At 36.5% G+C, this 24,300-nt stretch overlaps 4 protein-coding genes across 7 annotated transcripts; all 4 read right to left on the bottom strand.

Annotated features, from left to right (window-relative positions):
* Positions 1 to 3,480, bottom strand: LOC106160085 (uncharacterized). Its single transcript, XM_087014414.1, has 6 exons — positions 3,344 to 3,480; positions 2,868 to 3,058; positions 2,360 to 2,490; positions 1,935 to 2,020; positions 917 to 1,138; positions 1 to 506 (listed from the first exon to the last, which is right to left on the bottom strand). The coding sequence occupies exons 2-6, from the start codon at positions 2,910 to 2,912 to the stop codon at positions 493 to 495; spliced, it is 498 nt and encodes a 165-aa protein (XP_086870540.1). The 5' UTR covers positions 2,913 to 3,058; positions 3,344 to 3,480; the 3' UTR covers positions 1 to 492.
* An 894-nt stretch (positions 3,481 to 4,374) lies between these two features.
* LOC106160117 (uncharacterized) lies at positions 4,375 to 11,940 on the bottom strand. 4 transcript variants are annotated; one of them, XM_013536636.3, is made up of 8 exons: positions 11,820 to 11,940; positions 11,350 to 11,543; positions 10,854 to 10,984; positions 10,414 to 10,499; positions 9,350 to 9,574; positions 6,419 to 8,947; positions 5,042 to 5,125; positions 4,375 to 4,620 (listed from the first exon to the last, which is right to left on the bottom strand). In XM_013536636.3, the coding sequence occupies exons 2-6, from the start codon at positions 11,470 to 11,472 to the stop codon at positions 8,934 to 8,936; spliced, it is 579 nt and encodes a 192-aa protein (XP_013392090.2). In that variant the 5' UTR covers positions 11,473 to 11,543; positions 11,820 to 11,940; the 3' UTR covers positions 4,375 to 4,620; positions 5,042 to 5,125; positions 6,419 to 8,933. The 4 variants fall into 4 exon arrangements, with proteins under 4 accessions (XP_013392090.2, XP_086872319.1, XP_013392088.2 ...); XM_087016193.1 differs by lacking the exons at positions 5,042 to 5,125; positions 6,419 to 8,947; positions 9,350 to 9,574 and adding an exon at positions 4,823 to 4,918; XM_013536634.2 differs by lacking the exons at positions 9,350 to 9,574; positions 10,414 to 10,499; positions 10,854 to 10,984; positions 11,350 to 11,543; positions 11,820 to 11,940 and adding exons at positions 4,823 to 4,918; positions 5,434 to 5,564; positions 5,929 to 6,113 and having other exon boundaries at positions 6,444 to 8,932.
* A 1,153-nt stretch (positions 11,941 to 13,093) lies between these two features.
* Positions 13,094 to 16,302, bottom strand: LOC147761330 (uncharacterized). The gene is made up of 6 exons (XM_087016192.1): positions 16,200 to 16,302; positions 15,733 to 15,923; positions 15,211 to 15,341; positions 14,806 to 14,891; positions 13,740 to 13,961; positions 13,094 to 13,341 (listed from the first exon to the last, which is right to left on the bottom strand). Exons 2-6 carry the CDS (start codon positions 15,850 to 15,852, stop codon positions 13,328 to 13,330), a joined length of 573 nt encoding a protein of 190 aa, XP_086872318.1. The 5' UTR covers positions 15,853 to 15,923; positions 16,200 to 16,302; the 3' UTR covers positions 13,094 to 13,327.
* A 2,083-nt stretch (positions 16,303 to 18,385) lies between these two features.
* Positions 18,386 to 22,853, bottom strand: LOC147761329 (uncharacterized). Its single transcript, XM_087014501.1, has 3 exons — positions 20,923 to 22,853; positions 20,360 to 20,466; positions 18,386 to 20,051 (listed from the first exon to the last, which is right to left on the bottom strand). Exons 1-3 carry the CDS (start codon positions 22,748 to 22,750, stop codon positions 19,485 to 19,487), a joined length of 2,502 nt encoding a protein of 833 aa, XP_086870627.1. The 5' UTR covers positions 22,751 to 22,853; the 3' UTR covers positions 18,386 to 19,484.
* Between the last annotated feature and the right edge of the window lie 1,447 nt (positions 22,854 to 24,300).

Below are 24,300 nucleotides of genomic sequence, written 5' to 3'. Positions count from 1 at the left end.
TGATTTTTGTTTCCGCAAGGGAAGTTTCTTCGGAGACAAAAATACTCTTAAAACATGAAGGTCAGAACAATCAAGATTTCTGAATATGCATTGGTTTTACAATCAAGTGGCATTGTCTTCTTTAGAAAGCGATTCTAGCACATCCTAATACTCGTGCGCTGGTTCACATCTCTAGAAGACCGTAGCATGGGGGTGGGTGGATTGCATTACCTCGTTTGGAGATTTTTTGCACAGAAAATGAAGCACCATGAGTCTCAAAGCTGATATAACTGATCTGGAAATTTACCTCTGTTATAAGCACAGAATGGCAAAGTGCATCCGGTAGACACAAAGAGATCTTTGAAGCTCGGAGTATCTGACAATAACAGGACATGATACTGGTATATTCAGAAATAGTGTAACATCCATTTGTGATCAAAGCTATTGACTGACAAAGATCAAAGGGTTGGTTCACTGAATGTTACTCAGTATATCTGCTTCATCCTGGCAGCATTATGCTGGGCAAGCTGAAATGAAATTAACAGTTTGAAAAAACTTCTAAGTGACTGGAAGTTGGTGTAGACATCAAAACATATGAGAACTAGTATTGATACCCGTATCAGTAACTCTTTAGTTGTCCTTTGCAGAAAAAATATTGTAACTTGAATATACAAAATATCAACCACAAGTGCTTTTTATAATGGTATTTTGAAACTTGTGTTTAATTACGTATCTGAGGTTGTGTCCATCATTTCAACGGGCTAACCATTTAAATACAGCCATAATTTAGAGTAGTGCGCCGTTTTGAGTAGATTGAACGTGCCCGACACTACCTAGACATGCGTTAAATTGTCCGTTGAATGCATCAACTTATGACTCTAGATGTTGGAGAAGTAAACGAATTAATAGTTTATTAAATTTAAATTGCACCACTTACGGTTTTCATGTGTAACATTCCACAAATTCACGGCGACGTCCTCCGCGGTCACGCAGAATAAACGAATTAAGGCACGTTTGGTGAGAATTATATTTGTGTTCGAGGGTGTGCGTGAAAATACCGTGACCATGCGCACCTCGTCCGATCCGGGACCTATCTGGTAAGTGAATGTAAGGTTATCGAGGTTGAACGCAAAGTACAGGGAGTCGTAGTGTGATCCGTCTGAAACACGAGTGTGACAGGTTAGAGCAAACCGAAAGTAGTCTCGTGCTGAAAAATTGAAAGTTACCTATTCTACCCCCACCCCCACGTGCATATACTAAATGAAGCTTAAACAAATTTGTTATTGAACAGAAACGAAGCTGTTATCGATCTGCAGCAAAAATTCAAGAAACCAGTAAGTGAAAAAGTGTATGGTTGTTTACATCTCTCTGTTCGACACGGTGGCCATCTTGTAAAACATTCACTAGCCTCAAGGTTACATACAACTTCATTGTTGAGATACAGTGTATAATAATATGCCTGACATTTGTAGTTCTCAATTGTGTCTGAAAATTAACATTTTACTTTTTTTATTCAAGATTTGGTTAATCGAATTCTCCTCGTTTTGGGTCTATTTTTGATTTATCAAATTTATCAAAACAAGACCATACATGAAAGAGAACCCTATTAATATATTTGAAGCTTTTAGGTGAAATCTTCCAGGACTGAAGACTTACTGTGTAAAAAGGTATATTTTTCTATGGGATTGGCTACCATCTTGAGTGTTTAAAATGCCCAAAGTTGTCCAAGTAGCAACTATCGTAAAACTGCTCTGGGACCCCCAGTATGTAGAAAAATCATGATGTGAAACACATTTTATCGGTTCTAAAAGTTTCGACTGGGCTATTTATCTGTTGATGAAGAATGATTACTGAGTATCCATTCGGGGATTTCAGAGTTGAAAACAGTTTCCTGTACTTTCAAAAAATATTTTTTGTCACAAACGCATTGTTCTCTTTTAAATGAGCCCACTTACTGTATATCCAGTCGTATTTGCCGTTGAAATTAGGGTCAAGCACTAGCTCACGTGACCAGCCGTCACACTCAGAAAAGTTAGTAAAACTGAAAAAATTGTGTATTTATTTCTTAATCACAGATTTAAAAAAACAATCTTAAACAGAAGTGTGTTCTCTACATTTGTACAATTGTTACAGAAACTGCCAAAACCGAATGAAATGCCATACATGTACATTGAGGGAGTTTCTTCCGCATTCCCCAAACTATTTGCTTTGTAGACAGTTCCGGTACAAGATATAGCAGCACTTCTGTATCTTCAGATAAGTTTTTCCGCCTTAAACATGAAACAAGGATGGTCTCCATCTGTCTCTATGCACTTCTGTAGTAAGAATAAAAATCAAAGTCTCAGAAATACCCGGCATATGTTAAGATAATAAGAAGTACCTCCATCTAAGATCGAACTGCCACGTCATGTTTCCATTAGGATGAAGAGTGAAGGTGTTGGTGTAGTCCCGCCAAAGCTCAGCTGTCAAGTCGGGCCAGTAAAAATTGGTAGCATACCACGTTCCTGCAACCTAAAACGAGAGAAACAGTCCCCATAATAAGTGTTAGACTCTTAAGCAGTGTAACAGTAATTCTATAAAACTTTTACCATTTTTCTCTACCATCAAGGTGAGTGTTCCAATAATTAGAAACTAAATAGTACAACGTGGTATTGGAATTTTGTGAACTGGTTTGGATATGACGTACCTCGGTGATTAAGAGAAATGTGCTGAAAATTCCAGAAAAAAATCTGCAAAGGTAAAATCTCACGAATATTGTCTGCTTGTAAACCAAATCTGTGAACGGTTCTGGATATGGTGTTGAAGGTAACCATGTCGAAATTTCCAGGAGAATTTAAATTTCATTGTGTAAATATCCACTCACTATGAATATTTTGCAAAAGACTTACCCTTTCAGGCCTAAAATACCTAATAGCTCTGGGCTGACAAGGCATACCCGTTTCTCCAAGTGCTACACATAGTATTGGAACGATGCAGACGATGGCAGCTTAGCAGCAAATGTCTTTCATTCTGTTACAGTAACTGTCCAAACTGCCGAGAGATGTAGAACTAAAATCAGCCGTGGTTGTTGATTTATAGCCTGTCAAGGAAACATCTTGCCATTAGCTGCCGTGGAGTTGTTGAAAATACTTGCCAAGAAGGCATCCGAATTATGTCATACGTACATATGGACGGTAATGTTTCACAAAGCCCAAAGCAGATCTGTTTAATTTTACTTAATTCAACTGACGCAAAAGTAATCGCGTTTTCACAGTAACATGATTTTATCGTCAAACTCTTATGTGCTGAAAATGAAGCGGGGATTTAACCACTTGCTGTTGCTAGTAAATATCAAAATTTAATTTTAAAAAAAACAGTAACTTACAATAAAACTGTGCAAGAAGAATTATGAGCTCTTCAAAGTCGCCAACAGTTATCGGTAAGTCAGTACCTTGCGTTGACTCTGGTTCCAGGTGGTCTCTCGACAGTGCGTTCTCATTTAATACGAAGCTATGACTCGCTTGTTCACGTAATTTAGATTGACACTTGCTAACGGTTGTGGATCCTCCCTATTTTCTTCCCGTGATGTGCATAAAGGGAATTTGTTTTTATACTCATTGTGCAGCATTCATAAGCCGTAAGTTCGCCTATCTGTCGAAGACTGATGAAAACATAGCAGGACAGCACTGCAAATTCTATCAAATTAAAGTATAAATTGAACCTATCACATTTTTCGTAGATTAGATTAAAATTTTGCCTTTTCTATTTGATTTGTAAATCAACTGATGTGTGTTTGAAGGGTAGGTTAAATACTATTACAGCATACTTTAGCAATATTAAACTTTTAGTATTATTTAAAAAATAACATGAAGTTATTCGGTTTATCACTTGATCCAAATCGTCTCTTCAGTCTCTGACATACCTCTTTTTTAAATTATTGTCTAAGATCATTGGATAGTGAGATCGTATGGATTCCATTTTTATAACGCGAAATCATAAGATGTGACGCATTCGATTTTAATTGCAGTTTATGAATTGGAACTGTAGTCAAATTCAAGATGGGATTTGTCTTAATTTTTTTAGCCTCTGAATAAGAGAAATCTGGCAGTTTTGCAAATAACGGCTAGCACTGGATAGAGGAAGCATTTTCCGAATGAAAAACTAAAAAAAGTGACTGCAATTGTAGTCCATACACTGTACCTTTATATTATATAACGTTGTTCTTGTATTTCAAAGCCAAAACAGTCAACCTTTGATGACGTTTCCCCAATGAGTAAAAGTAATCACGCTGTATATAATAGAACATTTTACAGACATAAAAACATTTAATTTAGCAAGGTGTGTTACATTTATAACCCATAATTGCTTTTGTTGTATCTTTCTGACTGAAGCAATCAGATGAAAACAGGACATAAATGCAATGCATATGAATTTTTATTGCTTGTGTAATATGTTACATGTTCCTGACTCTCATCTCTAAACCACATTCACTAAATTAATAATAGTTTCAAGGTTAATTAACAGTACATATTACTGGTATATTCAGAAATAATGTAACATCCATTTGTGATCAAAGCTATTGACTGACAAAGATCAAAGGGTTGGTTCACTGAATGTTACTCAGTATATCTGCTTCATCCTGGCAGCATTATGCTGGGCAAGCTGAAATGAAATAAACAGTTTGAAAAAAACTTCTAAGTGTCTGGAAGTTGTGGTAGACATCAAAACATATGAGAACTAGTAGTAATACCTGTATCAGTAACTCTTAAGTTGTTCTTTGCAGAAACTATATTGTATCTTGAATATACAAAATATTAACCACAAGTGCTTTTTCGACTGGTATTTTGAAACTTGTTTTTATTACGTATTGGAGGTTGTGTCCATCATTGCAAAGGGCTCTCCATTTAAATAAGGTTAGCGAGGTTGAACGCAAAGTACAGGGAGTCGTAGTGTGATCCGTCTGAAACACGAGTGTGACATTTATGTGCAAACCGAAAGTAGTCTCGTGCTGAAAAATAGAAAGTTACGCTATTCTACCCCCACTCCCACGTGTTACTTTTCTCTTTCAAATGAGCCCACTTACTGTGTATCCAGTCGTATTTGCTTAAAATTAGGGTCAGGCACTAGCTCACGGAACCAGCCGTCACACTCAGAAAAGTTAGTGAACCTGAAATAGTCACAGATCAAAAAGCTATCTTAAACAGAATTTCTATATTTTAAAAACCGTTAAGAAACTGACAAAATCGTTGTGGAATGCTATACATGTACATTGAGGAGGACCTTTTTGCACCCTCTATTCCCCAAGCCATTTGCTTTGAAGACAGTAATGTACATTTTGCAGCACTTCTGTATCTTCAGATAAGTTTTTCTGCCTTTAACATGAGAAGAGGGCGGTATCCAGCTTTTTCTGTGCACCTTTTTCGTGAGCAAAAAAATCAAAGTCTAACGAATATATGTTAAGATAATAAAATGTACATCCATCTAAGATCGAAACGCCAAGTCATGTTTCCATTAGGATGAAGAGTGAAGGTGTTGGTGTAATCCCGCCAATACTCAGTAGTGTCGAATGGCCAGTAAAGGTTAGTAGCATACCACGTTCCCGTAACCTAAAACAAGAAACCGTTTATTCCCATTATAAGCGTTAGACTCTTTAGCAGTATAACGATCTTGATCATTAAGGTGAGTGACTCAAAAACTAAAAACTTACTAGCAGAACGTAGAAATGGATCGCAATTATTTGAAGGGGTTTGGATATGGTATACTCTAGTGGTTAAAAAAAATGTACTGAAATCTAAAAAAAAAATCTGCAAGAGTAAAATCTCATTCCTATTGTCTGCTTGTAAGAAAAACCCAATCTGTGAACGATTCTGGTTATGCTGTTTAAGGTAAACGTGTTTAAATTTCCAGGAGAATAATTTTTTATCATGTAAATATCCATTCATTGTGAATATTTTCCAAAGAAAAACTTACCCTTTCAGGCTTAAAAGACATAAGAGGTCCCGGCTGACAAGGCGTACCCGTTTCTACAAGTGCCACACGTAGTATTGGAACGATGCAGACGATGGCAGCTAAGCAGCAAATGGCTTTCATTCTGTTACAGTAACTGTTCAAACTGCCGAGATATGTAGAACTAAAATCAGTCTTGGTTGTTGATCCTGTCAAGGAAACATCTTGCCATTAGCTGCCATGGAGTTGTTGAAAAGACTTACCAAGAAGGCATACGAATTATCTTATACATATGGACGGTAATGCTTCACAAATCCCAAAGCAGATATGTTTCATTTTACTTAATTCAACCGAGGCAAACGTAAACGCATTTTCGCAGTAACATGATTTTATCATCGAAATCTTATGTGCTGAAAATGAAGCCGGAATCATCATAAAAATAAATTTAACCACTCACTAGCTGGTGCTAGTAAATATCAAAAAATCTTTAATTAAAATAAAAACAGTAACTTACAATAAAATTTAGGTAGAGGATTTACCCGGTATGAGATCTTTGAAGTCACCAACAGTTATCGGTAAGTGCGTTCCCATTAAATACGAAGCTATGACTCACCTTTTCACGTAATTTAGATTGACACTTGTTAACAGATGTGGCTCCTCCCTATTTTCTTCCCGTGATGTGCATAAAGGGAATTTTATTTTTATACTCATTGTGCAGCATTCATAAGTTGTAAGTTCGTCCATCTTTTGAAGACTGATTAAAACATAGCAAGACAGCACTGCAATTTCTATCAAATTAAAGCATTAATTGAACTTATTACATTTATAATAAATTAGATTAAAATTTTGGAATTTGTCATTGGCTTGTAAATCAAATGTTGTACGTTTAAAATTTAGGTCAAACACTATCATAGCATACGATAGCATTAATTAAACTCCTTTAATATAATCATGAAATAACATGAAATTATTTGGTGTATCAATTAATCCAATTCGTTGCTTCTCTAACTCTCCAGCCTCTGACATAACTCTTTTCTAAATTATTGTCTAAGATGTGTAAGTGAGATCGTATGAATCTTATTTTTATAACGTGGAATCATGAGATATCATACATGCGAGAGTAGTAACTGTGTATGAATTGGGACTGCACTCATAATCAAGATGGGGTTTGCCTTGTTTTTAAGCATCTGGATAATGATAATTAAGTCTGGATGTTTTGGAAATAATGTCTAGTATTAATTGCAATAGAAGAAGCATTTTCCAAATGAAAAGCTGTAAAAATTAGCTGCAATTATAATTCATACACTGTACCCCTATATTATATATGTTGTTCTTGTATATCAAAGCCATAACAATCAACAAGAGATAACATTTCCCCTATGTGTAAAACTTATCACGCTGTATGTAATGGAGGTCGTACGAGATAGCATAAACCGAGTCTTTAGGCACGATAAAGATACTAGAGTTTTCATGTACGTGTATCTGGGATTTTGAACGCCAATTTAAAAAATATTATATTTCCTCCTCAAAATCATTGTTCAAGCGTTCCCTGCATTTGGATCCAATGTTTTGTACGATATCTTATTAAATAACCACTATATACAATTTTTTATTTAAAGGGTTTTGTCGTTATTAAAAAAAAAAGGTCTGAAGTACAATTAGAGATAAAACTACTAAATGGAAAACGTAAGGAGCATAAAAACACCATTCTTTTCGCAAAGTGTGTCATACAGCTATCGCCCATAGTTGCCTTTTTATCCTTCACACGAACAAAAGGTAACTAAGACACAGGTGCCACACACATGAATTGCTTGTGTAATATGCATTGGCGGATTTAGGAGGGGGTGTTCCCCCTTCGACCCCCCTTTGATTCCTGAAAAAAAATTACACCAATGGTCCCCTCTTGAAATTAGAAATTTGACTAGCTGAATTATAGATCTAAACCGTACCAAATGGCACCGTTCGCCTCTAAAATACCCAAATTCAGCGGGCCCCAAACCCCACGCACGGTATAAATAGGTGAAGGTCTATAATTAATGATGAATTATATATTATATTGGTGGTAAGCAGTAACTGCACCTCGGGTGTAGGAACTCGCAATGCAGCATTAAATGAGAGTTTAGAGAAGTCAACCACGGCTAGTCGATCACCAGTTTAATCCATTGCACGACAGGATTAGTTAACTACATGTACTTTAGTTTTATGGTTATAATGGTATTATTTTCTAAAACGAAATTCTCACGGTTTCAAAATTTAAAAAATAGTGGTACACTGCCAGGGCCACTTATAGACTTTTTACTAGATATTCAGAGACAATTATTTTCACTAAGCATTTGCCCGTGTCTGTACTGTTCAGCGAGAATTCAGGCATATGATTGACGTCATCACTCAGTTGGCGTTTGGTAGAATATAAAGTTTCGTCACGACCTTGTTAATGTTCCTTTATTTATAAATATTTATAGTGCAGGGGGAATTATCCACGCATACCCTGTGTGGATAAATAGACACGCTGATTAAACTATTCACGAGAAAATAAAAAGAGATTTGAAACTAGGCAAAACATGTTTTGTGTATAACGTTACAGGGTTACAATGGGCATGTAGGTATAAAATTGGTATTTTTTTTTCAACGAATTGAATAGTGCTGAAGGTGTTTCTTACCTTATCCTAAAAACTTGTTGAATAGAAACACAAAAAGACACTTGTGATTTTTTTTAAGCAAGGAAAGTTTCTTCGGAGACAAAAATTAAAACAAACAAAACAATCAAGGTTTCTGAATATGCACTGGTTTGTCTTCTTGAGATAACTATACTAGTACATCCTAATACGCGTACGCTGGTTCACATCTCTGGGAGACCGTGGCATAGGGGTGGGTTGACTGCATTACTTCATTTGGAAATTTTTTGCACAAATAAGGAAGCACCATGAGTATCAGAGCTAGAACTGTTATAAGCACAAGCTATTCACTAACAAAGATCAACGGATTGGTTCACTGAATATCATGTCCGCTGCATCTCATGACATGCACCTTTATGCTATGCAAGCTGAAAAAAAATTTGAAAAAAATTACAAGTGAATGGAAAGTTAGTGTAAACACCGGAACATATGAGTAGAAATACCTGTACCTGTATCAGTATCTCTTTAGTTGTCCTTTGAAGAAACTATATTGTAACTTGAATATACATGTACAAAATACCTGGCACATTTGCTTTTCTGATGGTATTTTAAAATTTTGTGTTCTTTTACGTAGCGAATGTTGTGTCCATTATTTCAACTAATTTTCTATTAAAATACAACCAGAATTTAGAGCACAGCGCCGCTTAGAGTAGCTTTAACCTGTCCAGCTCTACCTAAACGTATGTTAAATTGTCCATCAGCTTGTGTTTTCAGATATAGGAGAAGTAAACAACTGAATAACTAAGCTTAATTACAACAGCACTACTTACGGTTTTCATGTGTAACATTCCACAAATGCGCGGCGACATCCTCCGCAGTCACGCAGAAATAACGAATCAAGACATATTTTGTGAGGATTGTCTTTGTGTTCGAGGGTGTACGCGAAAACACCGTGAGCATGCGCACCCAATCCGATTCGGGAGCCATCTGGTAAGTGAATGTAAGGTCATTATAGTCAGTGAGCGCGAAGTACAGGGAGTCGTAGAGTGATCCGTCTGAAACACGATTGTGGCATTTTAGTGCAAAGCGAAAGTAGTTTCATGCTGAAAAAAAATTGAAAGCAACCCCACTATACCCCAACCCCTCATGTGGATGTACTAAAAGTAAGCTGTAACAAGCTGTTGTTATTGAACAGAAACGAAACAGAAAAGTAGCCTTAATCTGATAACCATGCATGCGTCAACTAAAAATCAGAGTGACTGCTAACATTAAACTTGTTTATCGATCCGAAGCAAAGATCCAAGAAATTGTTGGTGAAATTGGTGTATGGTTGTTTATATCCCTCTATGCAACACGTTAGCCGTCTTGTAAAACATTCACGAGCCTCAAAGGTTGCATACAACTTCTTTGTTGAGATATAGTGTATAATAATACGCCTGATATTTGTAGTTCTCAAGTGTGTATAAAAATTAAAACAGGTCATTAATTTTTATCAAGATTTGGTTTAAACATTATTGTTGTGACGTTTGGTGACTGTTTTGGATTTATCAAATTTATCAAAACAAGACCATGCATTAATGGGAACCCTATCAATATTTTTGAGGCATTAAGGTGAAATCTTCCCAGACTTAAGACTTACTGTGTAAAAAAAGGTATATTTTTCTGTGGGGATTGGCGACCATCTTGTGTGTTTTTAATGCCCAAAGTCGCCTAAGTAGGAACTATTGTAAATTTATGCTGGGAGCCATACCACCGAGTTTCTAGAATAACCATAATGGGAAACACTGTTCTGAAAGGTTTTGACTGGTTCATTTACCTATTGATGAAAAATGATCACTGAGTATCTCAAAATTGATAACACAGTTCATCGAAAAGCACATTACACTCCACTTACTAAGAAACCAGTCGTATTTGCCGTTGAAATTTGGGTCAGGCACTAGCTCACGTGACCAGCCGGTACACTCAGAAACGTTAGTGAAACTGAAATAAATATATACTAGTATTTCCGTTAGAGATAGATTAAAAAACACTTTATAAACCAAAATTTTATACGTTTTTTTTTATAAATTTATACAAACGTTACAGAAACAATCAAGAACGTAGTGGAGTGCCATACATGTATATTGGGGAGGATCGTTTTGCACCCCCTATTTACATGTAGTAATTTCGCTTTGAAGACAGATTGGGTACAATAAAAATATTTAGCAGCAGTTCTGTATACTCAGATTGGGGTTTCTTTCTTTAAAACGGGACAAGAGCGCAATCTACATCTGCCTCTGTAGTAAGAATAAAAATCAAAAGCTCACAAATATATATTAAGGTAATAAGAAGTACCTCCATCTAAGATCGAACTGCCACGTCATGTTTCCATTAGGATGCAGTGTGAAGGTGTTGGCGTAGTCCTGCCAAAACTCCATAGTCAAGTTTGGCCAGTAAATATTGGTACCATACCATGTTCCTTCAACCTAAAATGCCACAAACTGTTTAATTCTCATAATACGCGTTAACAGTAAGAGGGCAATTTTATGAAAATTCAGCATCAAATTCAGCATCAAGGTGAGCAGCTCAGAAACAAGAAATTTACTAGTAGAACGTGGTTATGGATCGCAATTTGGAGAATAACATAGTAATTAAGATAAATGTGCTGAAACATCTTCCGCAGTGGTTAAATCGCACTGACCGTGCGTTGACCACCTCTGCCTGTAAGAAAACCCCATATTTTAGATATGTTGCTTAAGGTAAACGTGCTGAAATTTCCAGGAAAATTGAACTATTTTTATTGTGTAAAAAAAAAACAACTTCCATTATGAATGTTTTGCAAAAGACTCACCCCTTCGGGATCAAAAGACGCTATAGGGCTAGGCTGACACGGCAAACTCGTTTCAACAAGTGCCACAAGTACCAGTATTGGAACAATGCAGACGATGGCAACTAAGAAGCTAATGTCTTTCATTTTGTTACAGTAACTGTCCAAAGTGCCAAGAGATGTAGGACTAATATCAGTCGTGGTTGTTGATTTATAGCCTGTCAAAGAAACATTTTGCCATTAGAATGGAGTTGTTGCAAAAAAACTTGCTAAGATTTAATTAATGTATATGGATGACAACATTTCACAAAGAACCAAAACAGGTGTTTTATTTTACTTAATTCAAGTGAGGCAAACGTAAAAGGGTTTTCCCAGTAACATGATTTTATCATTGAAATCTTGTGCTGAAAATGAAGCAGGAATCATCATTCGAATAAATTTAACCCCATCCTGTTGCTAGTAAATATCTAGATTTAACAAAAACTGTAACTTACAGTAAAACTGTGCAAGAAGATTTATGATTTCTTCGAAGTCACCAACAGTTATCGGTAAGACTGTAGGCTGCGTAGACTCTGGTACCAGGTGGTCGTTCGACAATGCATTCCCATTTTATACGAAGCTATCAGACTCACTTTATTTAGATTGACACTTGTTAACCGATTTGGCTCCTCCCTATTTTCTTCCCGTGATGTGCATAAAGGGAATTTTTATACTAATCTGTGCAGCATTAATAATTTCGTCCATCTACTGAAGGCTGATTAATACTAGCAGGATAGCACTCTAAATTCTATCAAAATAAAGAATTATTGTAACTAATTGCCTTTATGCAATGCTTGTAATATGATGCTAACGTACACGTACGATCAGTGCTGTGAGCAGTTGACTCGACATTAAGACCGCACCTACCTTATGGTTATAAAATACTGGACATGTATGTGTAATAACGGTACATTTCTATGTAATTTTGTTGCTTTTTATCTATGTATTTATTATTATTATTATTATTATTATTATTATTACTCTACCTCGGTACAATTTCACCAGCTTCGACTGTTGCAGATAGTATGAATACAGCATATTTGTAATAGATTCTATTAAAATTTTGCCCTCTCTGTTTGGTTTGTAAATGAACTGGTGTACGTTTAAATGGTAAGTCAGACACTTTTATAGCATATAATAGCATTACCAAAACTCCTTATATTAATCATAAAATAACATGCAATTATTTGGTTTATCAATTAATCCAAACCGTCGTTTTTCTTACTCTCCAGTCTCTAACATACCTCTTTTTAATTATTGTCTAAGATCATGGGTAAGTGAGATCGTGTGGATCCCATTTTTATAACGTGAAATCATGAGATGTCACAAATTTGATTTTAATTACAGAGTGGAACTACAGTCATAATCGAGATGGGGGTTTGTCTTGTTTTTAAGCGTCTGAGTAAAGAGAATTAAGGCCGGATGTTTTGCAAACTATGTCTAGTATTAATTGCGATAGAAAAAGTATTTGCCGAATGAAAAACTGTAAAAAAACATGACTGTAATTTTAATTCATACACTGTACCCTATGTTATAATACGTTGTCCTTGTACAGTTAACCTTTGAACACATTTCCCCTATGCGTAAAACTAATCATGCTGTGTATAATAGAACACTGTTAAAGACGTAAACACACATTTAATTGAGCAAGGTGTGTTACATTTATAACCCAAAATTACTTTTGTTGTATCTTTCTGACTGAAGCAAACATGTAAATAGGGCATAAGTGCAATGCAAATGAATTTTATTGCTTGTGTAATATGTTACATGTTCCTGACTCTCATCCCGTAATCTCCATTCACTGCACTAAATTACTTATAGTTTCAAAGTTAATTAACAGTACATATGATACAGAAATATTCAGAAATAACATAACATCCATTTGTGTTCAAAGCTATTCACTGACAAAGCTAGATCAAAGGATTAGTTCACTGACGGTTATATTGGCTTCATCCTCGTAGCATTATGCTGGACAAGCTGAAATAAAATCAAAAATTTGAAAAAAGATTTCAAGGTAATGGAAAGTTGGTTTAGACACCAAAACATGATAAGTAATACCTGTATCGGTAATTCTTAAGTTGTCATTTGCAGAAACTATATTGTAACTTGAATATACACAATACCAACAATATGTACTTTTTATAATGATACTTTGAAATTTTTGTTTTATTACGTATGGAATGTCGCGTCCATCAGACTCACCATTTAAATACAACCTTAAGATAAAGAAGAGCACCGCTTTGAGTAGCTTGAACGAGTCTAGCGCTACCTAAACATGCGTTAAATTACCCGTGGAATGCACATCAACTTGTGACTCTAGATATTGGAGAAGTAAACAAATGAATAGGTTACAAAATTACAATTGCACTACTTACGGTTTTCATGTGTAATATTCCACAAGTGCACAGTGACGTCCTCCTCAGTCAAGCAGAAATCATGAGTCAAGATATGTTTTGTGAGCATTGTCTTTGTGTTCGAGGGCGTGCGTGAAAATGCTGTGACCATGCGCACCCGGTCCGATCCGGGACCCATCTGGTAAGTGAATGTAAGGTTAGCGAGGTTGAACGCAAAGTACAGGGAGTCGTAGTGTGCTCCGTCTGAAACAGGATTGGTACGTTTTAGTGCAAAGCGAACGTAGTCTCGTGCTGAAAAATCCAAAGTTAGGCTATTCTCACGTGCATGTTCTAAAATAAGCTTGAACAGTTATTGAACAGCAACGATACTGTTATCGTTCGGAAGCAAAAATTCAAGAAACCAGTAAGTGAAAAATGATGTATGGTTGTTAACATCTCTCTATTTGACACAGTGGCAATCTTGCAAAACATCCCACTAGCCTCAAAGGTTGCATACAACTTCATTGTTGAGATACAGCGACTGTATAATAATATGCCTGAAATTTGTGGTTTTCAATTGTGTCTGAAAATTAAAACTGTTAACTATTTTAATCAAGATTTGGCTAATCGAACTCTCTATTTCTATGGCGTTTGGGGGCTATTTTTGATTAATCAAATTTATCAAAACAAGATAATACATTAAAGAAAACACTATACATATATTTGAAGCATTAAGTTGTAATCTTACAAGGCTGAAGAGTTTTTATGTTAAAAGGTATATTTTTGTATGGGCTTGGCGACCATCTTGGGTGTTTAAAATGCTCAAAGTTGCCCAAGTAGCAACTATTGTAAACTTGCTCTGGGACCCCATAAGGCCAAGCATGTAGACAAATCATAATGGGAAACACAATTTATGGGTTCTGAAAGTTTCGAATGGGCTATTTACCTGTTGATGAAAAAAGATTACTGAATGTCCATTGGGGGATTTCAGTGTTGAAAACACAGCTTTGAATAGGATGTACCTTCGTGATGACGGGGAACTGAACTGAACTTTCAAGAAATATTTCTGTCAAAAGCACACTTTTCTCTTTCAAATGAGCCCACTTACTGTGTATCCAGTTGTATTTGCCGTTGAAATCAGGGTCAGGCACGAGCTCACGGGACCAACCGGCACACTCAGAAAAGTTAGTGAACCTGAAATAATCGTGCACATATCTATTAGTCACAGATTAACAATCTTAAACATAAATTTGTTCTAAAGCTTTTCTATATATTTAAAACTGTCAAAATAATGCTATACATGTAAGTTCAGGAGGATCTTTTTGCACCCTCTATTCCCCAAGCCATTGGCTTTGAAGACAGTAATATACATTTTGCAGCACTTCTGTATCTTCAGGTAAGTTTTTCTGCCTTTAAGATATGACGAGACATGGTCTCCAGCTTTTTCTGTGCACGTTTTTCGTAAGCATAAAATCAAAGTCTAACAAATATATGTTAAGATAATAATAAGTACATCCATCTAAGATCGAAACGCCAAGTCATGTTTCCATTAGGATGGAGAGTGAAGGTGTTGGTGAAGTCCCGCCAATATTCAGTAGTGTCAACTGGCCAGTAAAGGTTAGTAGCATACCACGTTCCCGTAACCTAAAACAAGAAACCGTTTATTCCCATAATAAGCGATAGATTCTTTAGTAGTATAACAATCAAGGTGAGTGACAAAAACTAGAAGAAAGCAGTAATAGATGAAAACTGTTTAAACGGGTTTGGATATGGTATACTTCGGTGGTTAAGAAAAATGCGCTGAAATCTCCAGAAAAAACTGCAATAGTAAACTTCACCCACCCCTATCCTTTGCTTGTTAGTAAACCCAATCTGTGAACGATTCTGGTTAAGCTGTTTAAGGTTAACGTGTTTAAATTTCCAGGAGAATTAAATTTCTTATTATGTAAATATCCATTCATTGTGAATATTTTGCAAAAAAAAAAAAAAAAAAAAAAAAAAAAAAAAAAAAAAAAAAAAAAAAAAAAAAACTTACCCTTTCAGGTTTAAAAGACATAAGAGGTCCCGGCTGACAAGGCGTACCCGTTTCTACAAGTGCCACACATAGTATTGGAACGATGCAGACGATGGCAGCTAAGCAGCAAATGTCTTTCATTCTGTTACAGTAACTGTCCAAACTGCCGAGATATGTAGAACTAAAATCAGTCTTGGTTGTTGATCTATAGCCTGTCAAAGAAACGTCTTGCCATTAGCTGCCATGGAGTTGTTGAAAAGACTTACCAAGAAGGCATACGAATTATCTTATATATATGGACGGTTATGCTTCACAAATCCCAAAGCAGATATGTTTCATTTTACTTAGTTCAACTGACGTAAACGTAAACGCGTTTCACAGTCGAAATCTTATGTGCTGAAAATGAAGCAGGAATCATCATTCAAATAAATTTAACCACTTGCTGTTGTTAGTAAATATCAAAATTTGATAAAAAAACAGTAACTTACAATAAAATTGTGCAAGGCGATGTATGAGTTATTCGAAGGCACCAACCGTTATCGGCAAGTCTGTAGGTTGTGTAGACTCTGATTCCAGGTGGTCTCTCGCCAGTGCGTTCCTATTTCATACTAAGCTATGACTTGCTTTTTCACTTTATTTAGATTGACACTTACTAACGGATCTGTATCCTCCCTTTGTTCTTCCCGTGATGTGCATAAAAAGAATTTTATTTTTATATTCATTTATGCAGCTTTCTTAAAGACACAAGTTCGTCCATCTAGTGAAGACTGATGAAAACATAGCAAGACAGCACTGCAAATTCTATCAAAATAAAGCATTAATTTAACTTATTACATTTATAATAGATTATATTAAAGTTTTGCCCTTTCTATTTGATTTGTAAATCAACTTCGGTTAAAAGGTAAGTCAAACACTATTATAGGATATGATAGCATTAATTAAGCTCCTAATATACATGTATAATCATGAAACATTAATTTATTTGGTTAATCAATTAATCCACATCTTTTTTCTCTTACTCCTTTATTGATTATTGTCTTACATCATTGGTTAGTGATGGTTTCCATCCTTAAAACGCAAAATCGTGAGATGTCACACATTAGATTTTCATTATAGTGTATGAATTGGAACTGCAGTCATAATCGAGTCTTGTTTTTAAGCGTCTGAGTAAAGAGAATTAAGTCCGGATGTTTTGCAAACAATGTCTAGTATTAATTGCGATAGAAGAAGAAGCATTTTCCGAATGAAAAACTGTAAAAAACATGACTGCATTTGTTATTTATACACTGTACCCTTATATTATAAAACGTTGTTTTGTATTTCAAGGCCAAAACAGTCAAAATTGGAGAAAATTTCCCCTATGCGTAAAACTAATCACGCTGAATATAACAGACATAAAAACACATTAAATTTTGCAAGGTGTGTTATAAATATATGGCGCCTTTTTTGTACCTTTCAGACTAAAGTAATCATATGTAAAAAAGACATGAGTGCAATTCATATGAATCCTATTGCTTGTGTAATATGCTACATGTTCCAGGCTTACATTAATAATCCGCATTCACCGTTGGGTGCTCGCCACTGTAAAATGCTTATTTAGAAACATTTATAAAGAGCAAAAGTCTAATTTGCACGCTGGCTTGACCGTGTTCCCGATAATATCATTTTGAATCAAACCGCGCCTGATCGTATATCTCGTATATACATGTAGAACAAAGAAAGTAATCTTTTCATCACCTTTCAGGTCCCGGGGGCTTAAAAATCTTCATATATTCTTTAAAGTTCACGGTGACCATTTGCACATAACCATTGACATACCTGGCTAGGACAATCACTAATAAACAATTTGCTAACTATGGATGTGGAATCAATTCATTGGAATTTCTCGATTGACAATAATGAGAGTTGTATGCCTTGCATGATGGCCAAGCATGATGTAAGGTCAAATGTAAGTTTAGACCCCTAACACAGCTGGCGTGTGTAGTTGTAAGTCATATTTTGCACAGCAGGTCTAAAGACTGACTATGCCTCGTAATTCATATGCCAAAGAAGAGCTTGGTAAGTTGTGGGGTCGCGGGTGTGGTGTGGTGGATCGATCCATCTGGATCGATCTAACTTCCTGGGGAGTCTCACTAAATTGCTGTCAACTAACCAGCTTAAATGTCTGTCACGCTTCCGAATCAGCTATGGGGTAAAGATAATTACCTCCTAACAGCTTTAATAGGCGTGACATACATTTAAGCCGGTCAAGTTGACAGCAATTTAGTGAGACTCCCCAGGGAGATAGATCGATCCAAATATTTGTGGGAATGGTCCCTATGTCAGTTAAGAAAATACAATGACAAACACAATATGTTGGTTGATTGATATTGGACCAGTTAAGGCCGCTTTTATTTTGCCAAACCCAAAAGAGCATACACTTTCATTTTAAATAACTGAATTTGAAATTATGGCATGTTCTAGCTGTTATTATAACTTCATGACAATTTACTTTTTGGTTCAATGAAACAATTTACCAGATCCTTGTGACATTTAACAATTTTCATTCTTGCCTAGTAAAAATATGCAATTTCCGTACAACAGACCACTGATTCCTAACAAATTATTATTGCACTTTTTGGTAAAATTAATTTAATTAATTTCTGCTAATTTCCAATAAGTAAAAGGGCAACATGGCAAATTTACAACGTTTACAATATTATTCATTTTTAACAAACGACATATATAAAACGACAAGTCAAATTGCGTGAATTATTAATTTTTTAAAATATTGGCAAACCATAAATCCTTTAAAAAAAAACATGAATTGACCGTGAATTCCAAAAAGTAAACGCCCAGCGTGCAGCTGTTATAAACGTCATAAAGATGTACTTTTTGGTAGTGAAATTTACCTTTTAAATGTAATTTCCATTTCATTTTTTAATAACCATACCATGAACGCCTATTGGTTGGCACGGTCTACATGCAGTTTTAGTTCTCTCGTTTGAAACATTTTGAAAAAGGCTCAAGACTGAAAAAATATCAGGAAAAAATGACAGTTTTTTTATGGAAATTGAAATCCACTTTTCGTTATAGCAAATATCTAAAAGTACCCTATTTTTCTTAGATCTGAAAATTCTTAATAATCATTAAAAACCAATCAAATATCAAAGTTAAAATGCTTATTAGAATCTGTAAAATGAAAACATGATACGTTCATGAATATGTGGCACAAGATTAATTTTGTCGTGGAATCTAACAATAAAAACGGTACAGAAGACAAGATTTCATCTACATGTTTCTTTAAGTAAGACCAGCTGTCTTTCTCTGACATTCCTGCTCGTAGGTCAACTGTTTTAAAACTAATACACCTGATAAACTGGAAAGCATTGAGAGGGTTCAAACCTCCATTACAACTAATTACCCATTCTCAACTCTCATTATTAATCAATCAAATAAATAATCGACACCAAAATATAATCGATTATAAATTGGCAATCTCTGACTTAGAATGAGAAGTTTATCAAAATGTGCCCATAACATTTTGAAATATTCTGTCAACAAAAAAACAAACCGACAAAGAAAAAAAAACTTGTTATTGGAGGTCATGATGTCTAATGTGTGTCCAACAATGTGAGATTAATTTTTAGGGAATGATAAATCCGTAATTGTTTATATTTTACAATAATTAAAAACGCCAAAATTACCTAACAACAATTACAACGGTCGGATATCATTGTATGGATTGCTTTAGCCAAAGCAGTGCCCGATCCTATATATTTTTTCTAATGCTCTTACCCATACCTAGAAACCCACACCGCTGCCACCAGCATCATAAGTCTAACGTTACCAGCATGGATGTTTCCTTGGTTGTGCTTTGAGGTTGAGGTCGTGGTTGCACCATAAAATGGTGGCGTAGAGCCGTGGTGCGTGGCATTGCTCATGCAGGCAGAGAACGACCCTGCTCGAATACCCACGGGGCCTCCTGGTATCTCCAACTGCACGTTTAGCAGAGCACTTTCCACCCATGCTTGCACCTCTTTGAGAATGCTACGACCTTTCTCGTAGTGGGCTAGTCTCATGCGAAGAGTTACCAGCGTTTTAACGACAAAACTTGAGTTCTCCGCGTTGCCTTTTTGACTGCAAGAAGAAATCGATGCTTGTACAGCTGACAGTACAGTTTGAAATCGACCATTGCGCCTGATATCTTTACATCCATCCCTCTGAGTTGGAAACCAGCCACAGGGTTCAAAATGTAAGTAAACGGCCGCCCGTACTATAGTGAAATTATACATAACGGGGCGGCAGTCCTGTCCATCAGGAACAAAACCAGGGGGACATACTATCTGCTGATCTACAGACTGGAAAAAGGCATGTGTGCATGTGTTAATGCATTGTTTTGCGACGATCTAGGGCGGAACTTTACAATTAAAAACCACCCCAAAACTCTGACAAGAACTACATTTAAGTATTTGCATAATGAATACGGTAAACAATTGATAAAGGAATGTATTTGAACTACATTAAAGAACTACATTAAAGTATTTGCATAATGAATACGGTAAACAATTGATAAAGGAATGTATTTGGAATTTTCAATTTCTTATATATATATATATATATATATATATATATATATATCTATGATTATGGAAGCTCTTTTTCTCACCCTAGTCATGACGTCATCATTCTTTTCCTTGTCTTGGTCTCCCAGGTACAAAAGGGCGCAGAAAGAAAGACCTTGGAATCTGTCTGTTGGTGGTGTGTATTTCTGATCTAAAAACAATTAAATATAGTTAATTAAACAGAGGATATATATGCATGGCAAACACTCAGCTACACGTTTTTTCAACTAGTTGATGTAGTTTAAAATACTAAAATCATTCGCTTCGGGGGCGGGAGAAGAAATCAGTCGAAATGAAACGCATCGTTCATTTCAAATCTCGTGAGCAAGGTGAAAATGTATTTCACGAGCTTATAAAATACGTGCGAAGGTCTGGTCTCTTTTTATTTGCGACCTGGCGCTTTTTGCCCAAAATTGTTTATTCTTTGGGTGTAAAATCAAGTTTTGTAGATAATAGACACGTGATTACAAAAGTAAAAATCTGTCTTCTACACATAGAATCCAACGCTCAAGAAAAGAGCTTCAGTGCTCACTATTATAACCCCATTACTGCATTGTTCTGAAAAAAATTACATATGCAGTTTCTGATAGTAAAACCCATCACTCACCTTCGCATAGGGTAAAATCACCTTGATAGCAAAGGATGCAATGGTAGTTCTTGTAACTTTGATCAAAACCATCAATGACAACAGGGTTGTTGTAGGCCAAGCAGGCATCTCTTAAGGTCGAATGCAGGGGGAGTGGACGAGGTACACGATGCAAGCCTCCAATGACGTAAGTAAAAGTACAAGGACCAAAGGCCTCGTTCTCAACTTCCCGGAAGCATGTTCTTAAATTCCATTCTGGTTTGGGCTCGAAAATACCATTACATCTGAGGTTCTTTAATTTTCTCAAAACACAAGCCGAGGAGCTGCAATTTGAAAAGTTTTCAACTAGCACCCTACTGGAAAAGACGACGAATCCCCACGGTTCCCCGCCGTTCTTGATACCATTACAGGTTGCACAGTACTTGTTTCTGAAGGTGATCATTGTATCTGGGTCGGTGACTGGCTGGTACAATAGCGCGTCTTCTGTGAGGCTAGTATTTGACATACCAGAGCACTTGATGCGACTTTCTTCTTCAAGCCAAGACGACGGACACTGGTCCACCATCCAAAAGCTCAGTCCAAGAGTGTCCAAAAAGGGTAATCTTGTTTGTCGAATTCGTCGAAATAATGCTGGACTTTTTCTGCAAGAGCTTTGGTTTGCCAGGGAAATAGACACAGGGTCGAGTTGTTCTTTTCCCATTGTCCAAGAGGATGTATTGTTTGAGGATGCAGTCGAAGTGGGGCTGTTACCATGGGTTTCTGTTGAGCTGCGTCCTGGAAACATATGAAAATGCGAAGTATTCTTTGTCGTCGTTAATCTGAGAGACGCAGCGCACACCGTCGTATTTTCAGTCACTCCATAACAGCAGTCACCATACAGGACGCACAGAGGGTCGCAGTTGCAATGGACTTTAAGTTTGATGATTGCTTTACGTTTCCCAGCACAGAGCCAACTAAGAGGCGTCAGAGTCACATCTAGGAAAGAAGAGGTTTCACTGCTGTTAGTTGATCTTTCCCGCAATATATCCTCTTGACTGGGTGATTCCTGCAAGGTCTCCATACTCAAGCCGCCCTCGGAGGTTGGAAACTCTTGTGTGAATTCCGCGTCCATTTCACTCTCAGTTGTGGGAGCTCGTTTTGTGGCGTCCATTGGCATTCCACTCTTAGTAGTTGGCGCCTCTTGTGTGACTTCCACTCGCATTCCACTCTCATAAGTTTGAAAGTCTTGTGTTAATTCTACGTACACGCCGCTCTCAGTAGTAAGCGACTCTTCGGTAGCTTCATCGTGTATTGCACCTTCAGAAATGATCGACTCTTGTTCTACTTCCACGCGCGTTCCAGTCACAGTAGTGGGCGACTCTTGGGTGAATTCCACGCGCATGGGACCCACAGAAATGATCGACTCTTGTTCGAATTCCGCGTGCATTCCACCCCAAGTAGTGGGTGACTCTTGTGTGATTTCCACGCGCATTCCACTCTCAGTGGTGGGAGACACTTGAGTGCCTCCTTCGTACCCTCGGCTCTTAGTAGTATGCATCTCTTGTGTGAATTCCACGCGCATTCCACCCTCAGTAGTGAGCAACTCTTGTGTGACTCCCTCGTGCGCCTCATCTTTAGTAGTGGGTGCTCTTTTGGTGGTTATTTCTGGTATTCTTCTTCGACAAAATGGTGACTCCCTTCGGAATCTCGCAGGCGTCCCAATCGCCAAATTGGTTGAGATTTGAGTAAACCGAGTAGAATGAATATTTTCTTGCGCAAAAGGGAGCATAACGGCCGTAGGGATAACAAATATCACCGCACATAAAGTAAATTGGCTGGTCACCATGTTTCTGTACAAATAAACCTTCATGAAGCAACTAAAAATGACACAGAACAGAGCACATGCTGCCCTTTATACCACTCATGGATTTCTTGGGAGAGTTCATTTCAATATCGCTAACTATATAGCAGTGCTGCATTATTCTTCGGTACTGTTAGACTGATCTAAGTATGGGAACCCAGTCATACAATAAGAGCTATAATTTGGAAAGCGCTTTAGCTGTTGTTATTGTGGCAGTTACATGTACCGTAATTGGAATAATCGGCTTATTTTTGGTGATTTCAACGCGATTTCAACGTGAGAATAATAAATAAAGGTGGCTACCCGTCAAAATACATTGCATCAGTAGAGAATGACACACTCTTATAATAGAAAACAAAAAATGAAAGTCCGTGTCTGATAACCCTCATAACTGCAATATAATCAATAATAACTTATGATTTCTATTTGTATTTTAATTTCAATTTTTATGCACTCAATTTGATTTTTGATTTATAAATTTAGGTACAAATACATCAGGTATCGTGAAAGACTCAGGATGTCCCATTGAACTGTGTGTTGTTTATGAGTAAAAAAAAATGAAATAAATGTATTTTCTTAAATCACTAATTGAACGACATAATGTACTGTAAACTATGTACCTTGATGATAAGGTTGGATGTTATGCAAAATAAAAAAGAGGATTATTGGCCGCTGCCAATAATTGATAAGTCGCCTCAGAAGCAAAATGCATACTGTAGATTATCTTAAGCTGCGCTTATGTACGTGCAGAAGGTGTAAATTTATCTGAGGCCATGCAGCTTAGTGAAGACATCATTACTGAAATTCTGTGCTAACATTCTCGCTGGTGTACAGAATTAAAGAGAAATACCTGTGTATATCAAATTTTAGAACATCGCTCTTTAGCTGTGGTGGAAGGCAGAACTATAGGTTTCCGAACAGCTTTGTAATACAACTAGACTTGTAGCGGAGCCTAATTTTTTATTCGTTTGATAACTAATTTAAATTTACATAAAAAATAAAGGGTGAAACCGAACACTTAAAATGTCGTGATATATTTTCTGAAAATGTAAAGAATTTGTAACTTTCTTTTAAAACGAAAATTTATTATTCGTTTTCATTCATTAAAAACCTGCTTTGTACCATTAATAATTTTTTCTTAATTAAAACAAATTTTACTGATAGATATTTTGGTTCTTGCAACACATACAACGTGACGTACGGAAACCTCAATAAATCTGCCTCATTTGAACTATTTAATCATCTAAGACTCTCAAAAATCAATTTAATAGATTAAAAATGTATAAAAATGTATTTCAAGGCGTTTACAGGGATACTTAATTCATTTTCGTATAGGGTGCCAACTTGCTCCGACCCTGGGGCCAACTTGCCCCGTGGCGGGGCAAGCTGGCCCCCCTGACGTCAACTGCGTTTTTTTTTTCAAATGATGAGCCATCTGGCATTATCTTTGAAAAATAATGACGTTGCATACGTAGCTTAGTTCATACAACGGCATGACTAAATTGAAACACTGTTCCTCCGAGCCGGTGTCAAGCAACACAGAGTCCTACCTTTCTAGG

The sequence above is a fragment of the Lingula anatina genome, chromosome 6, assembly GCF_051362555.1.
Source record: "Lingula anatina isolate TDL-2025a chromosome 6, LinAna3.0, whole genome shotgun sequence".
Taxonomy (NCBI): domain Eukaryota; kingdom Metazoa; phylum Brachiopoda; class Lingulata; order Lingulida; family Lingulidae; genus Lingula; species Lingula anatina.
The sequence above is the reverse complement of the archived record's forward strand: the minus strand, read 5'-3'. Positions and strand labels throughout refer to the sequence as shown.

Coding starts and splice junctions, on each gene's coding strand:
- LOC106160085 (XM_087014414.1), bottom strand. CDS start 2,912: ATGCCTTGTCAGCCCAGAGCTATTAGGTATTTTAGGCCTGAAAGG. Junction 2,021..2,359: donor CAGTTCGATCTTAGATGGAG/GTACTTCTTATT, acceptor CAATTTTTTCAG/TTTTACTAACTTTTCTGAGT. Junction 1,139..1,934: donor CAAATACGACTGGATATACA/GTAAGTGGGCTC, acceptor CTCGTGTTTCAG/ACGGATCACACTACGACTCC.
- LOC106160117 (XM_013536636.3), bottom strand. CDS start 11,472: ATGAAAGACATTAGCTTCTTAGTTGCCATCGTCTGCATTGTTCCAATA. Junction 10,500..10,853: donor CAGTTCGATCTTAGATGGAG/GTACTTCTTATT, acceptor TATTTATTTCAG/TTTCACTAACGTTTCTGAGT. Junction 9,575..10,413: donor CAAATACGACTGGTTTCTTA/GTAAGTGGAGTG, acceptor ATCGTGTTTCAG/ACGGATCACTCTACGACTCC.
- LOC147761330 (XM_087016192.1), bottom strand. CDS start 15,852: ATGAAAGACATTTGCTGCTTAGCTGCCATCGTCTGCATCGTTCCAATA. Junction 15,342..15,732: donor TGTCTTTTAAACCTGAAAGG/GTAAGTTTTTTT, acceptor TTCTTGTTTTAG/GTTACGGGAACGTGGTATGC. Junction 14,892..15,210: donor CGTTTCGATCTTAGATGGAT/GTACTTATTATT, acceptor CGATTATTTCAG/GTTCACTAACTTTTCTGAGT.
- LOC147761329 (XM_087014501.1), bottom strand. CDS start 22,750: ATGAAGGTTTATTTGTACAGAAACATGGTGACCAGCCAATTTACTTTA. Junction 20,467..20,922: donor TGATTTTACCCTATGCGAAG/GTGAGTGATGGG, acceptor AATTGTTTTTAG/ATCAGAAATACACACCACCA. Junction 20,052..20,359: donor ATGATGACGTCATGACTAGG/GTGAGAAAAAGA, acceptor GCCTTTTTCCAG/TCTGTAGATCAGCAGATAGT.